General features: G+C 40.9%; 1 protein-coding gene across 2 annotated transcripts in view; it reads right to left on the bottom strand.

Annotated features, from left to right (window-relative positions):
• RPS6KA6 (ribosomal protein S6 kinase A6) overlaps nt 1-4,583 on the bottom strand; it is a 163,574-nt gene extending 158,991 nt beyond the window's left edge. Inside the window, exon 1 of one of the 2 annotated variants that reach the window (XM_060137183.1) lies at nt 4,506-4,583. In XM_060137183.1, the coding sequence (XP_059993166.1) occupies nt 4,506-4,583 (78 nt within the window). Of the gene's footprint in view, nt 1-2,434; nt 2,516-4,505 lie in introns of those variants that run through there. The other variant, XM_060137182.1, reaches the window with a different exon arrangement.
• Nucleotides 4,584-19,077: the final 14,494 nt, after the last annotated feature.

The raw sequence follows: 19,077 nt of genomic DNA, 5'->3' as shown, positions 1-19,077 counted from the left end.
CACAGACATATCCTAGCAATATCAGATTCCTCCTTCCTCCAAGAACACCTCCATGCCTTTGTTTATATTGTCCCCATCCACCAGAAATATGTTCCTTTAATCTGTCTGTGAAAATATAATCCACTCTCCAACGCCCTGCTCGAATTCCACCTGTTTCACAAGGCCTTACTAGATCCATCCCTAAACCACCACCACAACCACCCCATTGTTGATGGTCTTGTGATCCGTATAATAGCAGTTTCTGTGTATGTCTATCTAGCCCACGTGAATGTAAACCCATGGGGCTGGGATGGGATTCAGGATGTTATATCTTTAGACACTTCACATTACAATGCTATGTACTGCACTGCCTTGTACCAAATAAACACTTCATGAATTGAACCAATTCCTACCATGACAAAAGTTTAGAATAGGAAAAAATAAATGTCAGTGAAACACCTCACTGGCCAGTTATAACAAATTAAATTATTTTTCTCTCTTTATCCCCCAAAGTAGTCCTAAATATGACTTCATATTTCATCCTTAATCATCCTGTGATTACAAATGTGATCACCATACTTAAATGAAATAATCAGAGCTACGAAGGAGGTCTTAAGAAAAACTGCTCATAAAAGGGAAAGCTGGAGCTATGACCATGGCTATCTAAATCCTAAGATTTTAACATAGTTGACAATAATTCAGAGTTTAGGGGCAGAGCAAGGGGCATGATGATGACTATGGGGAAAGAGAAGGAACTGGAGGCCTACTATGTGCAAAGCACCTTGCCAAGTGAATTAAACACAGTACAGTATTCAGTTTTTACATAACAACTCTTGAAGATGGTTCTTCTCCCATTTACAGATGAAGAAATTGAGGCTCAGAGAGGTTAGGTAACTTGCATTGGGCCACATAGCTAGTATACGTTGGAGGTGAGATTGGAACCCAGATTAAACTGGCCTCCAAAGCCCATATTCTTTCCCCTATTACTACAGGGTCTCATGAAGTTAATTAAAACTAGCAGTTTTTCCCAATCTGACATATATTTGACATCCTAGTTAAATTTTTAGAGTCTGTGGCTTTAGCTCCAAACTGTTTTTAGCAGTGAACTGTATTATTTTCAAAGCTAACTTCTTAAACAAAAGCAGTATTGCTAAAGAAATAAGTACCAATTAAAATTTAATATAATATGATGATATGATATAATATACAATTTGAAAACTCTATAGTAAACTCCATCAGGAACCAAGCACTCCCTCACCAAAACACAAAACGCACAAACCATGTACATGGCACTACCTCATGAAAAGTCCACTTTACTAAAACAGGCTATTCTTAATGACCCTTGTCCAGGAATGACCAATACCTATCACACCTCCTAATTCTTGCTTGAAACCTCTGAAACATTTTCCCACAGGACAATTTTACAAACAGTGATTAGGCTCTTCATCATTATACCTCTTCCCTGATCCTGACAGAATCCAGGCAACAGGTAAAATATGGCTGCCTGAGGGTTGATACCCTTTGAAGTCCTTATTCCCAGTAGACCTAATTGAGACAGTCCCTGTAAGAGTTCTCACAACCAAAGCTTCTTGCTTATCCTATTTCCCCTCTCCCAAGAACCCTCTTCTCAGGAGTCAATAGAGCCCATATTTCCATTTTTCAGGCGCATTCTCCACCTCTCACTGGAGCCAACCTAATTCTTGTTTGAAACCTCTGACACATTTTCCCATAGGACAATTTTACAAACAATGATTAGGCTCTTCATCACTATACCTCACTATTGTGCACTGGTCTAAAAATGTAACTATCCTTAATAATTTTTTCCTGTGAAAAAATATGTTGAGTCTAAACAACCAACTCTCACACTTCTGAATGATAATTCAAAGGTTAACAGCTGCCCATGAAACAAGACAGGTAAAAGATGTTGAAAAACACTCCACAATATATAATAGTGTATATAATCTTTAATTTTACCAAGATTTAACACACACAGAAATAGACATTAAAGTTTCCTTTGACATTAAAGTTAACAGATTCTTACTTACATTTTCTTTAAGGACTCCAACACATTTTCAAAAAATATATTCTACAATGAAAGCACCCTTAGTCCTAAAAACTATCACGATTGAGGGCTGCAAAGCTCATGCTCAAGGTTAACATTTCTAAAGCCAACATCAACAAACATGTAATTAAAATAAATATAAATTCTGGGAAGTAAAATTGTTTCCTTCTTATCAAAAGAATACCATTATAAACAAACATCAATAACAACAACAACAACAACAACAACAACAACAAAACCCTCTTCTAAGTACTAAGCAGGTCTAAGCAGATTCAGATGTAGCATTTAGTTTTCACCAAGAATATTTTTAATTAAGTCACTTGCAGGGTTAAATCTAACCAATCATAACTGTTTTAGACAAAGAAGGCAGAAATACTATCTTTACCACATTACCTTCACCTTTCGTTTTACTTCATAGGGATTAACAATTTCCACTCCAGTATTTTTCCAAATTGCTGAGGTAGAGAGACCCATTGTTAAATCTCTATAATACCTAAAACATACTGCAAACAATAAAAAAAACCATATGCAGTAATTACAATTTAAAACATTTCTACATTCAAAGTTAACAAAAATAATGAGTAGGCATGCGAAAGCTCCCCCCCCATCCCAACCTTATATCCAAGCATTTAACTGTTTTTATAAACCAGATGCCTGGAACTACAAGTCAATAGATTACATACATAAATAAAACAAAATTCCTCTCCCCTTGAATAGTCTTCTAGAAAATTCTTGCAACTATGAAACATTCCAAGAAGAAATAAACCCCTCTTCATTTATCCCATTCTTAAGAGATGTAGAATATTAAAATGTACTTAGGAATTCCTTATTGTACTAGTAAAATATTTCCTATAAGTAGAGAGGGTTCAACTTTAGACTCCTTCCATGTTTCCACTACATTTCTTGTTAAATGTTATTCTGGCATGTAACTTTAACCCCAGTTCACTTGGAAATTTGAAAAGAAAAAAGAACAAGTTAGACAGCAGTCCAACGTGTATTTTTTTTTATTTAATTAATTTTATTTATTTATTTTTGGCTGTGTTGGGTCTTTCTTCCTGTGCGTGGGCTTTCTCTAGTTGCAGCTAGCGGGGGCCACTCTTCATCGCGGTGCGCGGGCCTCTCACTGTCGCGGCCTCTCGTAGCGGAGCACAGGCTCCAGACACGCAGGCTCAGTAGTTGTGGCACACGGGCCTAGTTGCTCCGCGGCATGTGGGATCTTCCCAGACCAGGGCTCGAACCCGTGTCCTCTGCATTGGCAGGCAGATTCTCAACCACTGCGCCACCAGGGAAGCCCTCCAACGTGTATTTTTAAGGATGAAGCAAGTACTTCAAGACAAATTTGCACCTAGAGATGTGGAGGCTTGCAAGTCCTACCTCAAAATATCCTACTGTGAATCAATTTGGCATTCAGTATTTTTAGGTCTGTGATTGTGATGGTCTCTACTGTACTACTAGGCTGTCAATGATTAGGTTATCAGAAAAATATCTGACTTTCTATCCACAAAGTCTCGTTTTTGTGTTTAAATGTCTCTTGCTTTAATAACAAGAACAACAAACAACAAAGCAGCAGTAATAAAAACAAAGTACCTGTGCACATCTAAGTTCTCACTGTACAGCTGACCAAAGCCCAACCAGAACAGTTTCAAAGTAAGAAGAACGGAAAAGAGGCAAACCAAAATACTTCGGTTGAACCTCGCTGTCTTACCAAAGATTGGTCTCATAAGGGCTGGGGTTTACTTTGCGTGTTCTTTTACTGACCAACGGGGCGGGGACAACAGTTGGGCAAGGGAGAAGGGGCGGGAGGAAGAGGGCAGTAGAATTCAGGGGACCGCAAAGGAGGCTGCAGAACATCACCTGAATGTAGATAAAGAAACCTCGCCTCCAGTTAATCTCCACTTAGGTTGTTACAAAGAACCACAATAAGCCACAAAGAAATGAGAAAAGTAAGGAGCACTCATCCCTATGTGCATATCTCCCCAGAGTTTGTCACTCTGCTGTGTTTCTGTTGCGCTGGGTTCCTAAGGCGCCCGGGGTTCAATAGAGAGCTGCAGTCAGCAGCTGTCCCCCAAAATGTTCCCAACTAGCAAACTTGGCGCAGCGTAGAAAGAGGGACACGCGGAGCCAGGCGCGGCACCTGGCGCCTCCCCCAGTTCCACTTCAGGTCGCAAAGTGAAGAAACTTAGTCACAACTCTGGCGTGGCCCGCGAGGCAGTCACTCCGCCCGAGGCCGAGCCCGGGCCCGGGCTGCACTCACTCCCAACTCGAGAGCCCGCCGCCCAGTCCCCGCCGGCTCCCAGGCGAAAGCTCGGTTTGGGCAGAGCGTGCTCCGCCGCCCCGCAGCCTCAAGGAGGCTGGCCTGGGCACTTCGCTTCCCAGCCCCACGCCCCTTCTCTCTCGGGCCCCCGGCAATGGTCCTGAGAGAAGGAGGGTGGCAGCTCCAGCCCCTCCTGGCCACCGCACTAACCTCGCAGCTGCTTGCGCTGCCGCCGAACAGCTCCATTTCTCGGTCCCAGAGCTCGTCTTGAGGAGCGAACGGTAGCATCGCCCCTTCAGGAGCACTCGAACAGGAGCTGCCAACCGCCCGCGCGGCCGCGCATCCCGTCTTTGGAGCTTGCCTGCCACTGCCGCCGCCGCTGCCGCCGCCGGGATCCCCAGCCTTGCCTTCTGCGACAGCTGCCCTCGCCGTGGGGTCCCTCAGAGACTCGGAGCGAGGGGTCGCCGCCGCCGCAGGCTGCTGCTCCCCATAGAGAAGACAACTCTGTGCTGCCTCTCCAAGAGCTGCCGCTTGGCTCGTGCTCACCACTGCCGCCGCTGCAGCCTCCGCGACAGTCGCTCAGCGGTGACTCCCCCCGCGGCCACCCCGCTTCCTCGGGCCCCCTCCCAGCTCCCAGTTCTATCAATATGGCGGCAGCGGCGGCTTTACCTGTGCGGCGCCTGGAACCCCCCACCGCGGCGGCACAGCAGCGTCACCCGAACGTCAATGGAGATTCCCCAGCCTGGGGTGAAGGGGGGGGTGGGAAAGAGGGGGTGGGTGGGTGTGGGAGACGGCGTGGTGGGGGGTGGGAAAGAGGGGAGGGGGGCGTGCTGGGCGGGGGAGGCGGGAGAGGAGTAGTAAAATCCTCTGCTAGCTCCTCGGTAAACCTGCCCTCTCCACGGAGCATGCGCGGCGCTGTTCACACATGCTCAGCAGGCCCTCTCAAGTCTACCGAGCAGTCTTGCCGGCGGGAGAATTCCCAAAAAGGTTGGGGGAACCGGGGACCCTCCTGAGCGTTGGAGGGGTCAGTGTCAGGGGAGGACTCCAGGAATATCTGCTTGCCGGGCTCGCAAAAGCAGGCGCCCTATACACCCAACCACGCCCGTTTTGGTACTTAGTGACAAATACTAGGGCGGGGGTTTTAATCCATTTTACATTATCCTCCTAGAAGCTGGTGACAGGAATAAAATCCTTTTAAAATAAATCAATACACCTGCGCTCCCTAACTCCCGGCCCCCCGCTTGTTCCGCTCACGGTGTTGGTGTTTACGCTGGTTGTCTTCATATTATTGATGACACACAATGTTTCCAGTATTCACATACACCACCACTTATTGGACTCTACTTGTGGCAGTAAAGGCAGAATGTATGAAGCTAACCTCACCTCCACCCCGCTCTGAGTATATTGGACCTATAGTGACAGTAATTATCATTTTTCTCTCTTCTCCAAATCAAACATTTACTGCTTTGCTACTCTAAGCCACACGCTGTACTAGGCGCTAGCAATTTAACTGAGATAAAGGACAGCCTCATACACGGGAGATGATCAAGATCCTGCTCATGGAAATACTTCAGAACTTAAAGTTAAAAAGTTATTCCATATTTGACACTTAAAAGAACTTAAAAAGCAACTGTAACAGCGACTAAGCCAGCTCAGTATCTTGGAGAGGTTTCTAATGGTAGACATAAAGCACCCCCTCCCACCTACTACACCTAGGGCTGTGGTGCTGTGCTCGCGGAAAACGTTGAACTGTGCCCTCTATTTATTTCACCATCTAGTGTCCAGCGTTAGCAAAGTAAAGCGGACCACAGAGATTGTCCCTGAATCGCAAACAAAGATCACTAGTAGGTCACTCCCACCTACTCTGCTTAAAATTCCAGGGAGAAAGTGAGCTTTATGAATATGATTCTGTGAAAATGAAAGTTTTGAAAGTAGTGGGGGCATGGGGCTATAAACAGTGAAAATATGTGAGTGTGTGCGCACACGCACATAAACTCCCCTTTGGCTGAACTGACAACGGTCTTAGGCCAATGCTTCTGAGATTTGGATATCATCTTTTCTTGCCTACTCAAAGGCTTTGTTCTGCAATCCCCCACCCGCCCCTTTCACAACATCTATTTTCCTCCCTTTACTGGACATTTCCCAACAACAAAAAACATGCTGTTACTGACTTCAACTTGCTGGACCACTCATTAGCATTTGATGCAGTTCATGACTCTTTAAACATTTTCTTCACTTGGCCCCCAGAACAAAACATTGTTCATTTTCCTCCTCCATCATTGGCCATTTCTTCTCAGTGTCCTTTGCCAGATCATCCTTCGCCTTCCTAATCTCTAAAAGTTGGAACTTCAGGGCTTAGTCCTTGACCTCTACCTTCCCCAACATTCTAGGCATTTCCATATCCCATCCTGTTCCATGGCTTTAAATCCCATCTGTATGCTGAGGACTCTCAAATTTTACCTCCAACCATAAACTCTTTCTTGAAATCAAGACTTGTACATGCAACTGCCTATTCTGTTTGGATACCTGGTAGGGATCTCAAACAACCCATTCAAACTGAATTCTTGATTCGACCCTAACCAACCAGCTCCTCACCTAGTCTTCTTCAGAATAATTAATGACCTCCACCATCCACTAGTTTTTTGCTCAAATGTCACCTCAGAGTCTTTCTATGACCATCCATTTTAAAACACCATCCCATAACTATCTAACCTCACCCTGCTTTTTCTTCATAACACCAATCAACATGTGGTATATTATTTATTTATGTATTTATTCCCTCCAGCACCTAGCACAATAATTGGAACATAATGAGGCTTAGTAAATATTTTCTGAATGAATGAATTTGTCCTTTGCTCTTGTTTTATGCATTTGATAAATACACCACATCAACTATATTAAGGAGCTTCCTCACTATGAATGTATTACTCTGCTTCTATATACAATTTAACCTTCATATATGTTCATTCATTCAACATTCCCCTTAGCATATAAACATATATATGTCTCTCTTATTAAAAAATTAATGAAAATCCCTTCCTCAACTCAATGATTTTAATAGACTCCCATTTTTCAAATCTTCCATCAGTTAACAAGTCTTTTTTCTTCTATCTCAAATATTTTTTCAATGTCTGCTCTATCCCACTGCCATTGACTCAGTCCACCTTGTAAAATATTTACTTGAACCAATGATAACAATGATTCCTCTTAACTGATCTCTCTGACTCTAAATTTATACTGTCCCCAATCCATCCTCCTCACTTGGCAGCCCATTGATCAAAATTCTCCAATGTTTCTTCTATCATCTCCAGTAAAATATCCAAACTCCTTAGCTCTAAATGCAAATGTTTAAATGTTTTCCCCATCTGGTCTCTGACTATCTTCCTAGCTTCATCTACCAGTTCATATTCCAGTCAAATTTATGCATATGTTATTGTCTCCTCCCTATCTTAGTATTCCTAGACAACTTTCTCTTAATAGCAGTCAACATTAACTACTACTTACTGAGAGCTGACTATGCTCCAGACATATGCTCTTCATGAATTCATTTAGCCCGCATAACAACTTGTGAAAATTTATATTATCTATATTTTACAGACGAGGAACCTGAGCCTAAGGTTCAGTGATTTCCCCAAGACCTCACAGATATTAAATGAAAAATCTAGAATTAAAACCAGGTCTACCTGGTGTCAAACCTTCTACCCCACTCTGGTGCTCTGTGAAACCTCTCTGAGCTTAACTTCCCCTCTTCATTCCATCCTTCCACTCATCCCAGGGATAAATTAGTCACCCATTCCTCTGTACTTCCATAATATCTTTTCCATATACTAATTTTAGCACTTCTTTATCTTTCTTTACCAGAGAACTTTGAGCTGTTTTATGTTACTGTATTAACATATTGAGCTCTGCATTCACAGCATATGGCTGGTGCTCAATAAATATGTTGGATGGACAAACAACACGTCTCTACTTTAGCCAGACACTGTATTAAAGCTGTGATCTGATATAAAAATGTATGACAGTACTTAACTCTGCAAAGTTTAATGCCTATTTGTTCTGTGTTGACTCCCTGTATAAAAGATGTATTGTCTGATTTTAAGTTATTAGTAACCAGGGACTATTAGATCTAATTTCTACTAGCCGAGAAGACCCTTGAATTGTTGGTGAAAAATATGATGACTTTACTTAAGCACAAAGGCATATACTAAGGAAGACTGGAACTTCTAAATCTTCTACAAAGTACATGAAGAGTGGAAATTCTAATTCTTCTACAAAGTACACACAGCAGAGTTTGTTGCTTTCCCTTCAGTCTTCAGGACATTTTTGCCTCAAAATTTCTATATGCCTATGTATCTCTGGATTTCCAATTATTGTAGCATAGCATTAAAAGTTTACAAAATATTTGGCAATATTTTGGTGGTTCTGTAACTGGGATGTACTATAACTAGTTTCTAAATAATATATTGTTCAAAATAACTATACTCCAATATAAAATACATTTAAAAATTAAGAAAATAATGCTCAGCTACAAAAACTAAAAAAAAAAAGATAAGATGGACTCTACCATCATTAGAGCATGTTTTCTGAGTATTTCCAGGACTAGGGAAAGGGTACACAAACCTCCACACTGACTTCTTTGGCCTGTGACAAATGGCACACACTGGATGATCAGGGTCAGGTGTGAAAGTGGGTGATCATGCAATTTAGCTGAAAAAAGTTAACTGACCCATATGGAGATAAAACACAACCCATCTTGGCTCCACTAAGGGGGTGTGAAATATGAACCAAGGACCGTTGATCAGAAGATCACATAACACCCACAGATCCTACATTGTGGTTCTGATTCCAAAACTGTGACATATACAAAGTAATGCATATTTAGGGTATAATATAAAAAGAGCCACACAATCTCTCAGTAATCTCTGCTTAGTTCCCCGAAGTTTATAATCCATAGCTGGAAAGTGATGAGCCAACACAGAGCATAAAAGCACTATTAGAAAGATATTCAAATATTTTATTTTGGAGATACTCTGATTGAAAAATATAAAAATGGGATCTATGTAGAGAAACAGGAAACGTTTGTTTTAGCAAATACTTATATTTAAATCATTCCTTAGGATTGTCAGATAACTTTTGTTCTCTAAAAATACTAAGTAACTTTGGTCCCTCTACAAATCAACTTCAAAAGGGGGAGCAAGTCACACATACTTGTGAAATATGTTTCATTATTGCATTTTTGTTGAGATGAATGAGATTAAACAGTAAATAGATGATAGATATGACCATAGTTTAGTAATTATTCCTCTTTGGACAGTAAAGTTTATAGTACACAGAGAGTAAAATCACTTAATAATACTAGAGAGGGGGAAGAGTATTAACCATTGTTTGTAGTCTAACTCCTAAGATTTTTATGAAAGATACTTACATTTTACCATTTAGCTAGAACTCCAACTCATTTCATTTTAACAATGGCACAGGTTACAAAGGAGTTCTTCTGTATTATGTACAAGCAAAATATCAAAAAGTAAAATTTTATTTTCTTTTTATTTCTAAATACCTTTAAATCCAGCCAACATATTTGGTTATAATGACATTTTCTGGAAAAAAAAACAGCTGATCTTAATAGTGGGTTTGCCAAAATGTTAGAATGATGGATCTACTAAACAGGAAATGAATTCCGAGGATGACATACATAAATGTAATAACCAGCCATAGTTGACAAAACAGATACATTTTTATAAGCCCAAGCAATAGCACCAGATTTGAAGGTAATCTGGCTGCCCACATCCTTCACAGCATTATTAACCAAGGTAGAGCCAATTAATTTGACTGGTTATATAATGTTTCTTCCCTAGCTCACAATTTTTCAATTGGGTCCCTTGCAAATCTTAGAATTTTTTTGAGGAGAGTTCTTTCTGAGATAAAAGTGGACCATTCTTTGATTAAGGATATGAGAGTAATCATGTTACCCTGCTAAGACTTCAAACATAACTCATAAATCTGTAAAGCAATAAAAAATGGAAATTTGTGCATCCACCAATTTACCTAGTGTCAGACTGTCTTTTGCATATAATTTTCAAGACTCTTGTCACCTACAATAAAACATGTGATTAGAGTTCCCATGACTGAGGTAATGATAAAAGATTTCCCTGGGCCCATCCATACATGTTCACTAGGTTCCCCTGGTATTTAAAGTTTCTAAATAGGAATTATATTAAACTGAACCAGATAATTTCAGACTTATGGTCATGGTCTTATTAACATTGTACTCTAAGTCGTTGGTAAGATTCGTGCACATCAGAATCACCTGCAGGGCTCTGTCAAAACACAGGTTGCTAAGCCCCAGTATTTCTGATTCATTAAATCTGGATTGGGGACTGACTGTTTGCATTCCTACCAAGTTCCCAGGTAATACTGATGCTGCTGGTCTTAGAGTCAAACTTTGAGAACCACTGTTTTAAGTTAGAATAAGCCAAAGTAAGAGACAGATATTTTAGAGAGTAATTTTGTTCAAAAAGCCTATATGATTCATTCAAATTTCAGATTTTTAAACTCATATAAAAAATTTTAGGTATTGGACAGTAAATGCGAATTTAAACTGCAAAAAAAAATCTACAAAGGAAATCTTATAAAAGGTACAAACTCCACTGAAGCCCTTTAAGACCTCATCATATAAAAACAGTTGGCAAGCTAACAAATTATTATTAGTATATACAGTTGAAGGTAATAAAAGTGCCTTTTTTGTGATGCCCTATATTAGGAGTTCAACTGGGAAAATAGGCAAATTTGGGGGTGGCTACAGAAGAAAAAGATATATATATATATATTCAGATTCAGATTGGGCACAGACCGGGACAGGTGACAAAGCTTCTAGGTTACTTATGGTCAACAAGTCAGAGATAAGCAAGTTGAAATTAGGAAGATACATAGACATTGATATGGGCAGAGGGTTCTTGTCCAGGGGATCAGGACAACTTCAGGTAAACGTAGTGTAGTACCCTGGATAGCTCCCTGGAGGAGAATTTGCTTTGAGTTTAAGTCTAGCCTCACCAAAGACTTTTCATTTTCTATTTAGAACCTCACACTTTGTTAGAATTATGAACGTTCAAGGAGCTCACACATTTATGAAAGGGGACCCCGTGGATACTAGGGGGCAGAGGATTATTTTAATTTCCCAAGTAACATTCAGAACCCGTATCAGAGACATCTAGAATCCCAAGTAGGCCTATGTCAGGGTTCTGACATATTTAGACAAAACAAGACATTTAAAACCAATAATTGGAGACAGGAGAAGATGGCGGAAGAGTAGGATGCGGAGATCACCTTCCTCCCCACAGATACATCAGAAATACATCTACACGTGGAACTGCTCCTATAGAACACACACTGAATGCTGGCATAAGACCTCAGACCTCCCAAAAGGCAAGAAACTCCCCAACGTACCTGGGTAGGGCAAAAGAAAAAACAGAGACAAAAGAATAGGGAAGGGACCTGCACCAGTGGGAGGGAGCTGTGAAGGAGGAAAGGTTTCCAGACACCAGAAGCCCCTTCACGGATGGAGACTGCGGGTGGCAGAGGGGGAAAGTTTCGGAACCATGGAGGAGAGCACAGCAACAGGGGTGCGGAGGGCAAAGCAGAGAGATTCCAGCACAGAGAATCGGTGCCGACCGGCACTCACCAGCCCGAGAGGCTTGTCTGCTCACCCGCTGGGACGGGCGGGGTCTGGGAGCTGAGTCTCGGGCTTCCGAGCTTAGATCCCAGGGAGAGGACTGGGGTTGGCGGTGTGAACACAGCCTGAAGGGGTTAGTGCACCATGGCTAGCTGGGAAGGAGCCCAGGAAAAATCTGGAGCTGCCGAAGAGACAAGAGACTTTTTCTTGCCTCTTTGTTTCCTGGTGCATGAGGAGAGGTGATTAAGAACGCTGCTTAAAGGAACTCCAGAGACGGGCGCGAGCCGCAGCTACCAGCGCGGACCCCAGAGACGGGCATGAGACGCTAAGGCTGCTGCTGCCGCCACCAAGAAGGCTGTGTGTGAGCACAGGTCACTATCCCCACCGCCCCTCCCGGGAGCCCGTGCAGCCTGCCACTGCCAGGGTCCCAAGATCCAGGGACAACTTCCCCGGGAGAACGCACGGGACGCCACAGGCTGGTGCAACGTCACGCTGGCCTCTGCCGCCGCAGGATCGTCCTTCATCCGTACCCCTCGCTCCCCCAGGCCTGAGTGAGACGGAGCCCCTGAATCGCGGCTCCTTTAACCCCGTCCTGTCTGAGCAAAGAACAGATGCCCTCAGGCGACCTAAACGCAGAGGCGGGGCCAAATCCAAAGGTGAACCGCAAGAGCTGTGCGAACAAACAAGAGAAAGGGAAATCTCTCCCAGCAGCCTCAGAAGCACCGGATTAAATCTTCACAATCAACTTGATGTAGCCTGCATCTGTGGAATACCTGAATAGACAAGGAATCATCCCAAATTGAGGAGGTGGACTTTGAGAGCAAGATAGATTATTTTTTCCCCTTTTCCTCTTCTTGTGAGTGTGTATGTGTATGCTACTGTGTGAGATTTTGTCTATATAGCATTGCTTTCACCATTTGTCCTAGGGATCCGTACGTCCGTATTTTTCTTTGTTTTTTACTTTTTAATTTTTTTTTCTTTTTGACCCACCTCCTAGAGAAATGGAAATAAAAACAAAAATAAACAAATGGGACCTAATGAAACTTAAAAGCTTTTGCACAGCAAAGGAAACCATAAATAAGACCAAAAGACAATCCTCAGAATGGGAGAAAATATTTGCAAATGAAGCAACTGACAAAGGATTAATCTCCAAAATTTACAAGCAGCTCATTCAGCTCAATAACCAAAAAACAAACAACCCAATCCAAAAATGGGCAGAAGACCTAAATAGACATTTCTCCAAAAAAGATATACAGATTGCTAACAAACACATGAAAGAATGCTCAACATCATTAATCATTAGAGAAATGCAAATCAAAACTAAAATGAGATATCATCTCACACCAGTCAGAATGGCCATCATCAAAAAATCTAGAAGCAATAAATGCTGGAGAGGGTGTGGAGAAAAGGGAACACTCTTGCACTGCTGGTGGGAATGTACATTGATACAGCCACTATGGAAAACAGTATGGAGGTTCCTTAAAAAACTACAAATAGAACTACCATATGACCCAGCAATCCCACAACCGGTCATATACCCTGAGAAAACCATAATTCAAAAAGAATCATGTACCAAAATGTTCATTGCAGCTCTATTTACAATACTCAGGAGATGGAAGCAACCTAAGTGTCCATCATCAGATGAATGGATAAAGAAGGTGTGGCACATATATACAATGGAATATTACTCAGCTATAAAAAGAAATGAAATTGAGTTATTTGTAGTGAGGTGGATGGACCTTGAGTCTGTCATACAGAGTGAAGTAAGTCAGAAAGGGAAAAAAAAATACTGTATGCTAACAGATATATATGGAATCTAAGAAAAAAAAACAGCTCATGAAGAACCTAGGGGTAAGATGGGAATAAAGACACAGACCTACTAGAGAATGGACTTGAGGATATGGGAAGGGTAAGCTGTGACAAAGTGAAAGAGTGACATGGACATATATACACTACGAAATGTAAAATGGATAGCTAGTGGGAAGCAGCCACACGGCACAGGGAGATCAGCTCGGTGCTTTGTGACCACCTAGAAGGGTGGAATAGGGAAGGAGGGAGGGAGGGGGAGGCAAGAGGGAAGAGATATGGGAACATATGTATATGTATAACTGATTCACTTTGTTATAAAGCAGAAACTAACACACCATTGTAAAGCAATTATACTCCAATAAAGATGCTAAAAAATAAAACAAATTTTTTTCCTTAATAATTATTTTTTAATTTAATAATTTTATTTATTTTATCCTTTTTCTTTCTTTTTTCTTTCATTTTCTCTACCTTCTATTTTGAGCCGTGTTGAGAAGAGTCTCTTGGTGCTCCAGCCAGGCGTGAGGGCTGTGCCACTGAGGTGGGAGAGCCAACTTCAGGACACTGGTCCACAAGAATACTCCCAGCTGCATGTAAAATCAAATGACAAAAATCTTCCAGAGATCTCCATCTCAACACCAACACCCAGCTTCACTCAATGACCAGCAAGCTACAGTGCTGGACACCCTATGCCAAACAACTAGCAACACAGTAACACAGACACATCCATTAGCAGAGAGGCTGCCTAAAATCATAATAAGGCCACAGACACCCCAAAACACACCACGAGACGTGGACCTGCCCACCAGAAAGACAAGATCCACCCTCTTCCACTAGAACACAGGCACTAGTCCCCTCCACCAGGAACCCTACACTGCAACAACCTTAGCCACTGGGGACAGACACCGAAAACAACAGGAACTACGAACCTGCACCTGCGCAAAGTAAACCCCAAACACAGTAGGATAAGCAAAATGAAAACACAGAAAAACTCACAGCAGATGAAGCAGCAAGGTAAAAACCCACCAGACCTAACAAATGAAGAGGAAATAGGTAGTCTACCTGAAAAAGAATTCAGAAGAATGATAATAAAGATGATCCAAAATCTTGGAAATAGAATAGAGAAAATGCAAGAAATATTTAACAAGGACATAGAAGAACTAAAGAGGAAACAAACAATGATGAACAACACAATAAAGGAAGTATAAAATACTCTAGAAGGTATCAATAGCAGAATAACTGAGGCAGAAGAACGGATAAGTGACCTGGAAGATAAAATAGTGGAAATAACTACTGCAGAGCAGAAAAAAGAAAAAAAAATGAAAAGAACTGAGGACAGTCTCAGAGACCCCTGGGAAAACATTAAATGCACAAACATTTGAATTATAGGGGTCCCAAAGGAGAAGAGAATAAGAAAGGGACTTAGAAAATACTGAAAGTAATTATAGGTGACAACTTCCCTAATATGGGAAATGAAATAGTTAATCAAGTCCAGGAAGCACAGAGAGTCCCATACAGGATAAATCCAAGGAGAAACACACAAAGACACATATTAATCCAACTGTCAAAAATTAAATACAAAGAAAACATATTAAAAGCAGCAAGGGAAAAACAAAAAATAACATAGAAGGGTATGGTTAACAGCTGATCTTTCAGCAGAAACTCTGCAAGACAGAAGGGAGTGGCAGGACATATTTAAAGTGATGAGGAAGAGAAACCTACAACCAAGATTACTCTACCCAGCAAAGATCTCATTCAGATTTGATGGAGAAATTAAAAATTTTAAGGACAAGCAAAAGCTGAGAGAGTTCAGCACTACCAAACGAGCTTTACAACAAATGCTAAAGGAATATCTCTAGGCAACAAACACAAGAGAAGGAAAAGACCTACAATAACAAACCCAAAACAATTAAGAAAATGGTAATAGGAACATACATATCGATAATTACCTTAAATGTAAATGGATAAAATGCTCCCACCGAAAGACACAGACTGGCTGAATGGATACAAAAACAAGACCGGTATATATGCTCTCTACAAGAGACCCACTTCAGACCTAGGGACACATACAGACTGAAAGGGAGGGGATGGAAAATGATATTCCATGCAAATGGAAATCAGAAGAAAGCTGGAGTAGCAATTCTCATATCAGACAAAATAGGCTTTAAAATAAAATTACAAGAGACAAAGAAGGACACTACATAATGATCAAGGGATCAATCCAAGAAGAAGATATAACAATTGGAAATATTTTTGCTCCCAACATAGGAGCTCCTCAATACATAAGGCAAATTCTAACAACCATAAAGGGGGAAATCGACAGTAACACAGTCATAGTGGGGGAATTTAACAACCCACTTTCACCAATGGACAGATCATCCAAGATGCAAATATATAAGGAAACAAAAGCTTTAAATGATACATTAAACAAGATGGACTTAATTGATATTTATAAGATATTCTATCCAAAAACAACAGAATACACATTTTTATCAAGTGCTCATGGAACATTCTCCAGGATAGATCATATCTTGGGTCACAAATCTAGCCTTGGTAAATTTAGGAAAATTGAAATCATATCAAATATCTTTTCTGACAAGAACGCTATGAGACTAGATATCAATTACAGGAAAAGATCTGTAAAAAATACAAACACATGGAGGCTAAACAATACACTACTTAATAGCGAAGTGATCACTGAAAAAATCAAAGAGGAAATCAAAAAATACCTAGAAACAAATGAAAATGGAGACACGACAACCCAAAACCTATGGGATGCAGCAAAAGCAGTTCTAAGAGGGAAGTTTACAGCAATACAATCCTACCTTAAGAAACAGGAAACATCTTGAATAAACAACCGAACCTTACACCTAAAGCAATTAGAGAAAGAAGAAAAAAACACCCCAAAGTTAGCAGAAGGAAAGAAATCATAAAGATCAGATCAGAAGTAAAGGAAAAAGAAATGAAGGAAACTATAGTGAAGACCAATAAAACTAAAAGCGGGTCTTTGAGAAGATAAACAAAACTGATAAATCATTAGCCAGATTCATCAAGAAAAAAAGGGAGGGCTTCCCTGGTGGCGCGGTGGTTGGGAGTCCGCCTGCCGATGCAGGGGACACGGGTTCGTGCCCCGGTCCGGGAGGATCCCGCATGCCGCGGAGCGGCTAGGCCTGTGAGCCATGGCCGCTGAGCCTGCGCGTCCGGAGCCTGTGCTCCGCAACGGGAGAGGCCACAACAGTGAGAGGCCCGCATACCGCAAAAAAAAAAAAAAAAGAAAAAAAGGGAGAAGACTCAAATCAATAGAATTAGAAATAAAAAAGGAAAAGTAACAACTGACACTGCAGAAATACAAAGAATCATGAGAGATTACTAAATGCAACTCTATGTAAATAAAATGGACAACCTGGAAGAAATGGACAAATTCTTAGAAATGCACAACATGCCAAGACTGAACCAGGAAGAAATAGAAAATATGAACAGATCAATCACAGGCACTGAGGTTGAAACTGTGTTTAAAAATCTTCCAACATACAAAAGCCCAGGACCAGATGGCTTCACAGGTGAATTCTATCAAACATTTAGAGAAGAGCTAACACCTATCCTTCTCAAATTCTTCCGAAATATAACAGAGCGAGGAACACTCCCAAAGTCATTCTACAAAGCCACCATCACACTGATACCAAATCCAGACAAAGAGGTTACAAAGAAAGAAAACTAGAGGCCCATATCTCTGATGAACATAGATGCAAAAATCCTCAACAAAACACTAGCAAACAGAATCCAACAGCACATTAAAAGGATCATACACCATGATCAAGTGGGGTTTATTCCAGGAATGCAAGGATTCTTCAATATACGCAAATCAATCAATGTGATACACCATATTAACAAATTGAAGGAAGAAAGCCGTATGATCATCTCAATAGATGCAGAGAAAGCTTTTGCCAAAGTTCAATACCCATTTATGATAAAAACCTTGCAGAAAGTAGGCATAGTGGGAATTTTCCTCAACATAATAAAGGCCATATATGACAAACCCATAGCCAACATCATCGTCAATGGTGAAAAGCTGAAACCCTTCCCACTAATATCAGGAACAAGACATGGTTACCCACTCTCACGACTCTTATTCAACATAGCTTTGGAAGTTTTAGCTGCATCAATCAGAGAAGAAAAAGAAATAAAAGGAATCCAAATCGGAAAAGAAGAAGTAAAGCTGTCACTGTTTGCAGATGACATGATACTATACATAGAGAATCCTACAGATGCTGCAGGAAAACTACTAGAGCTAATCAATGAATTTGGTAAAGTAGCAGGATACAAAATTAATGCAAAGAAATCTCTGGCATTCCTATACACTAATGATGAAAAATCTGAAAGTGAAATCAAGAAAACACTCCCATTTTCCACTGCAACAAAAAGAATAAAATATCGAGGAATAAACCTACCTAAGTAGACAAAAGACCTGTATGCAGAAATTTATAAAACACTGATGAAAGAAATTAAAGATGATACAAATAGAGGGAGAGATATACCATGTTCTTGGATTGGAAGAATCAACACTGTGAAAATGACTCTACTACCCAAAGCAATCTACAGAATCAGTGCAATCCGTATCAAACTACCACTGGCATTTTTCACAGAACTAGAACAAAAAATTTCACAATTTTCATGGAAACACAAAAGACACCGAATAGCCAAACAATATTGAGAATGAAAAACAGAGCTGTGGAATCAGGCGCCCTGACTTCAGACTATACTACAAAGCTACAGTAATCAAGACAGTATGGTACTGGCACAAAAACAGAAATATAGATCAATGGAACAGGAGAGAAAGCCTAGAGATAAACCCAAGCACATATGGTAACCTTATCTTTGATAAAGGAGGCAAGAATATACAGTGGAGAAAAGACAGCCTCTTCAGTAAGTGGTGCTGGGAAAACTGGACAGGTACATGTAAAAGTATGAAATTAGAGCACTCGCTAACACCATACACAAAAATAAACTCAAAATGTATTAAAGACCTAAATGTAAGGCCAGACACTATCAAACTCTTAGAGGAAAACATAGGCAGAACACTCTATGACATAAATCACAGAAAATCCTTATTTTTGAAGTGCAGGCTCATCGGCCATGGCTTACAGGCCCAGCCGCTCTGTGGCATGTGGGATCCTCCCGCACCGGGGCACGAATCCATGTCCCTCACATCAGCAGGCAGACTCTCAACCACTGCGTCACCAGGGAAGCCCCGCAAGATCCTTTTTGGCCCCCTTCTAGAGAAAGGGAAATAAAAACAAAAATAAACAA

The sequence above is a fragment of the Lagenorhynchus albirostris genome, chromosome X (assembly GCF_949774975.1).
Source record: "Lagenorhynchus albirostris chromosome X, mLagAlb1.1, whole genome shotgun sequence".
NCBI lineage: Eukaryota > Metazoa > Chordata > Mammalia > Artiodactyla > Delphinidae > Lagenorhynchus > Lagenorhynchus albirostris.
This window is presented reverse-complemented; position numbering and strand designations above follow the sequence as displayed.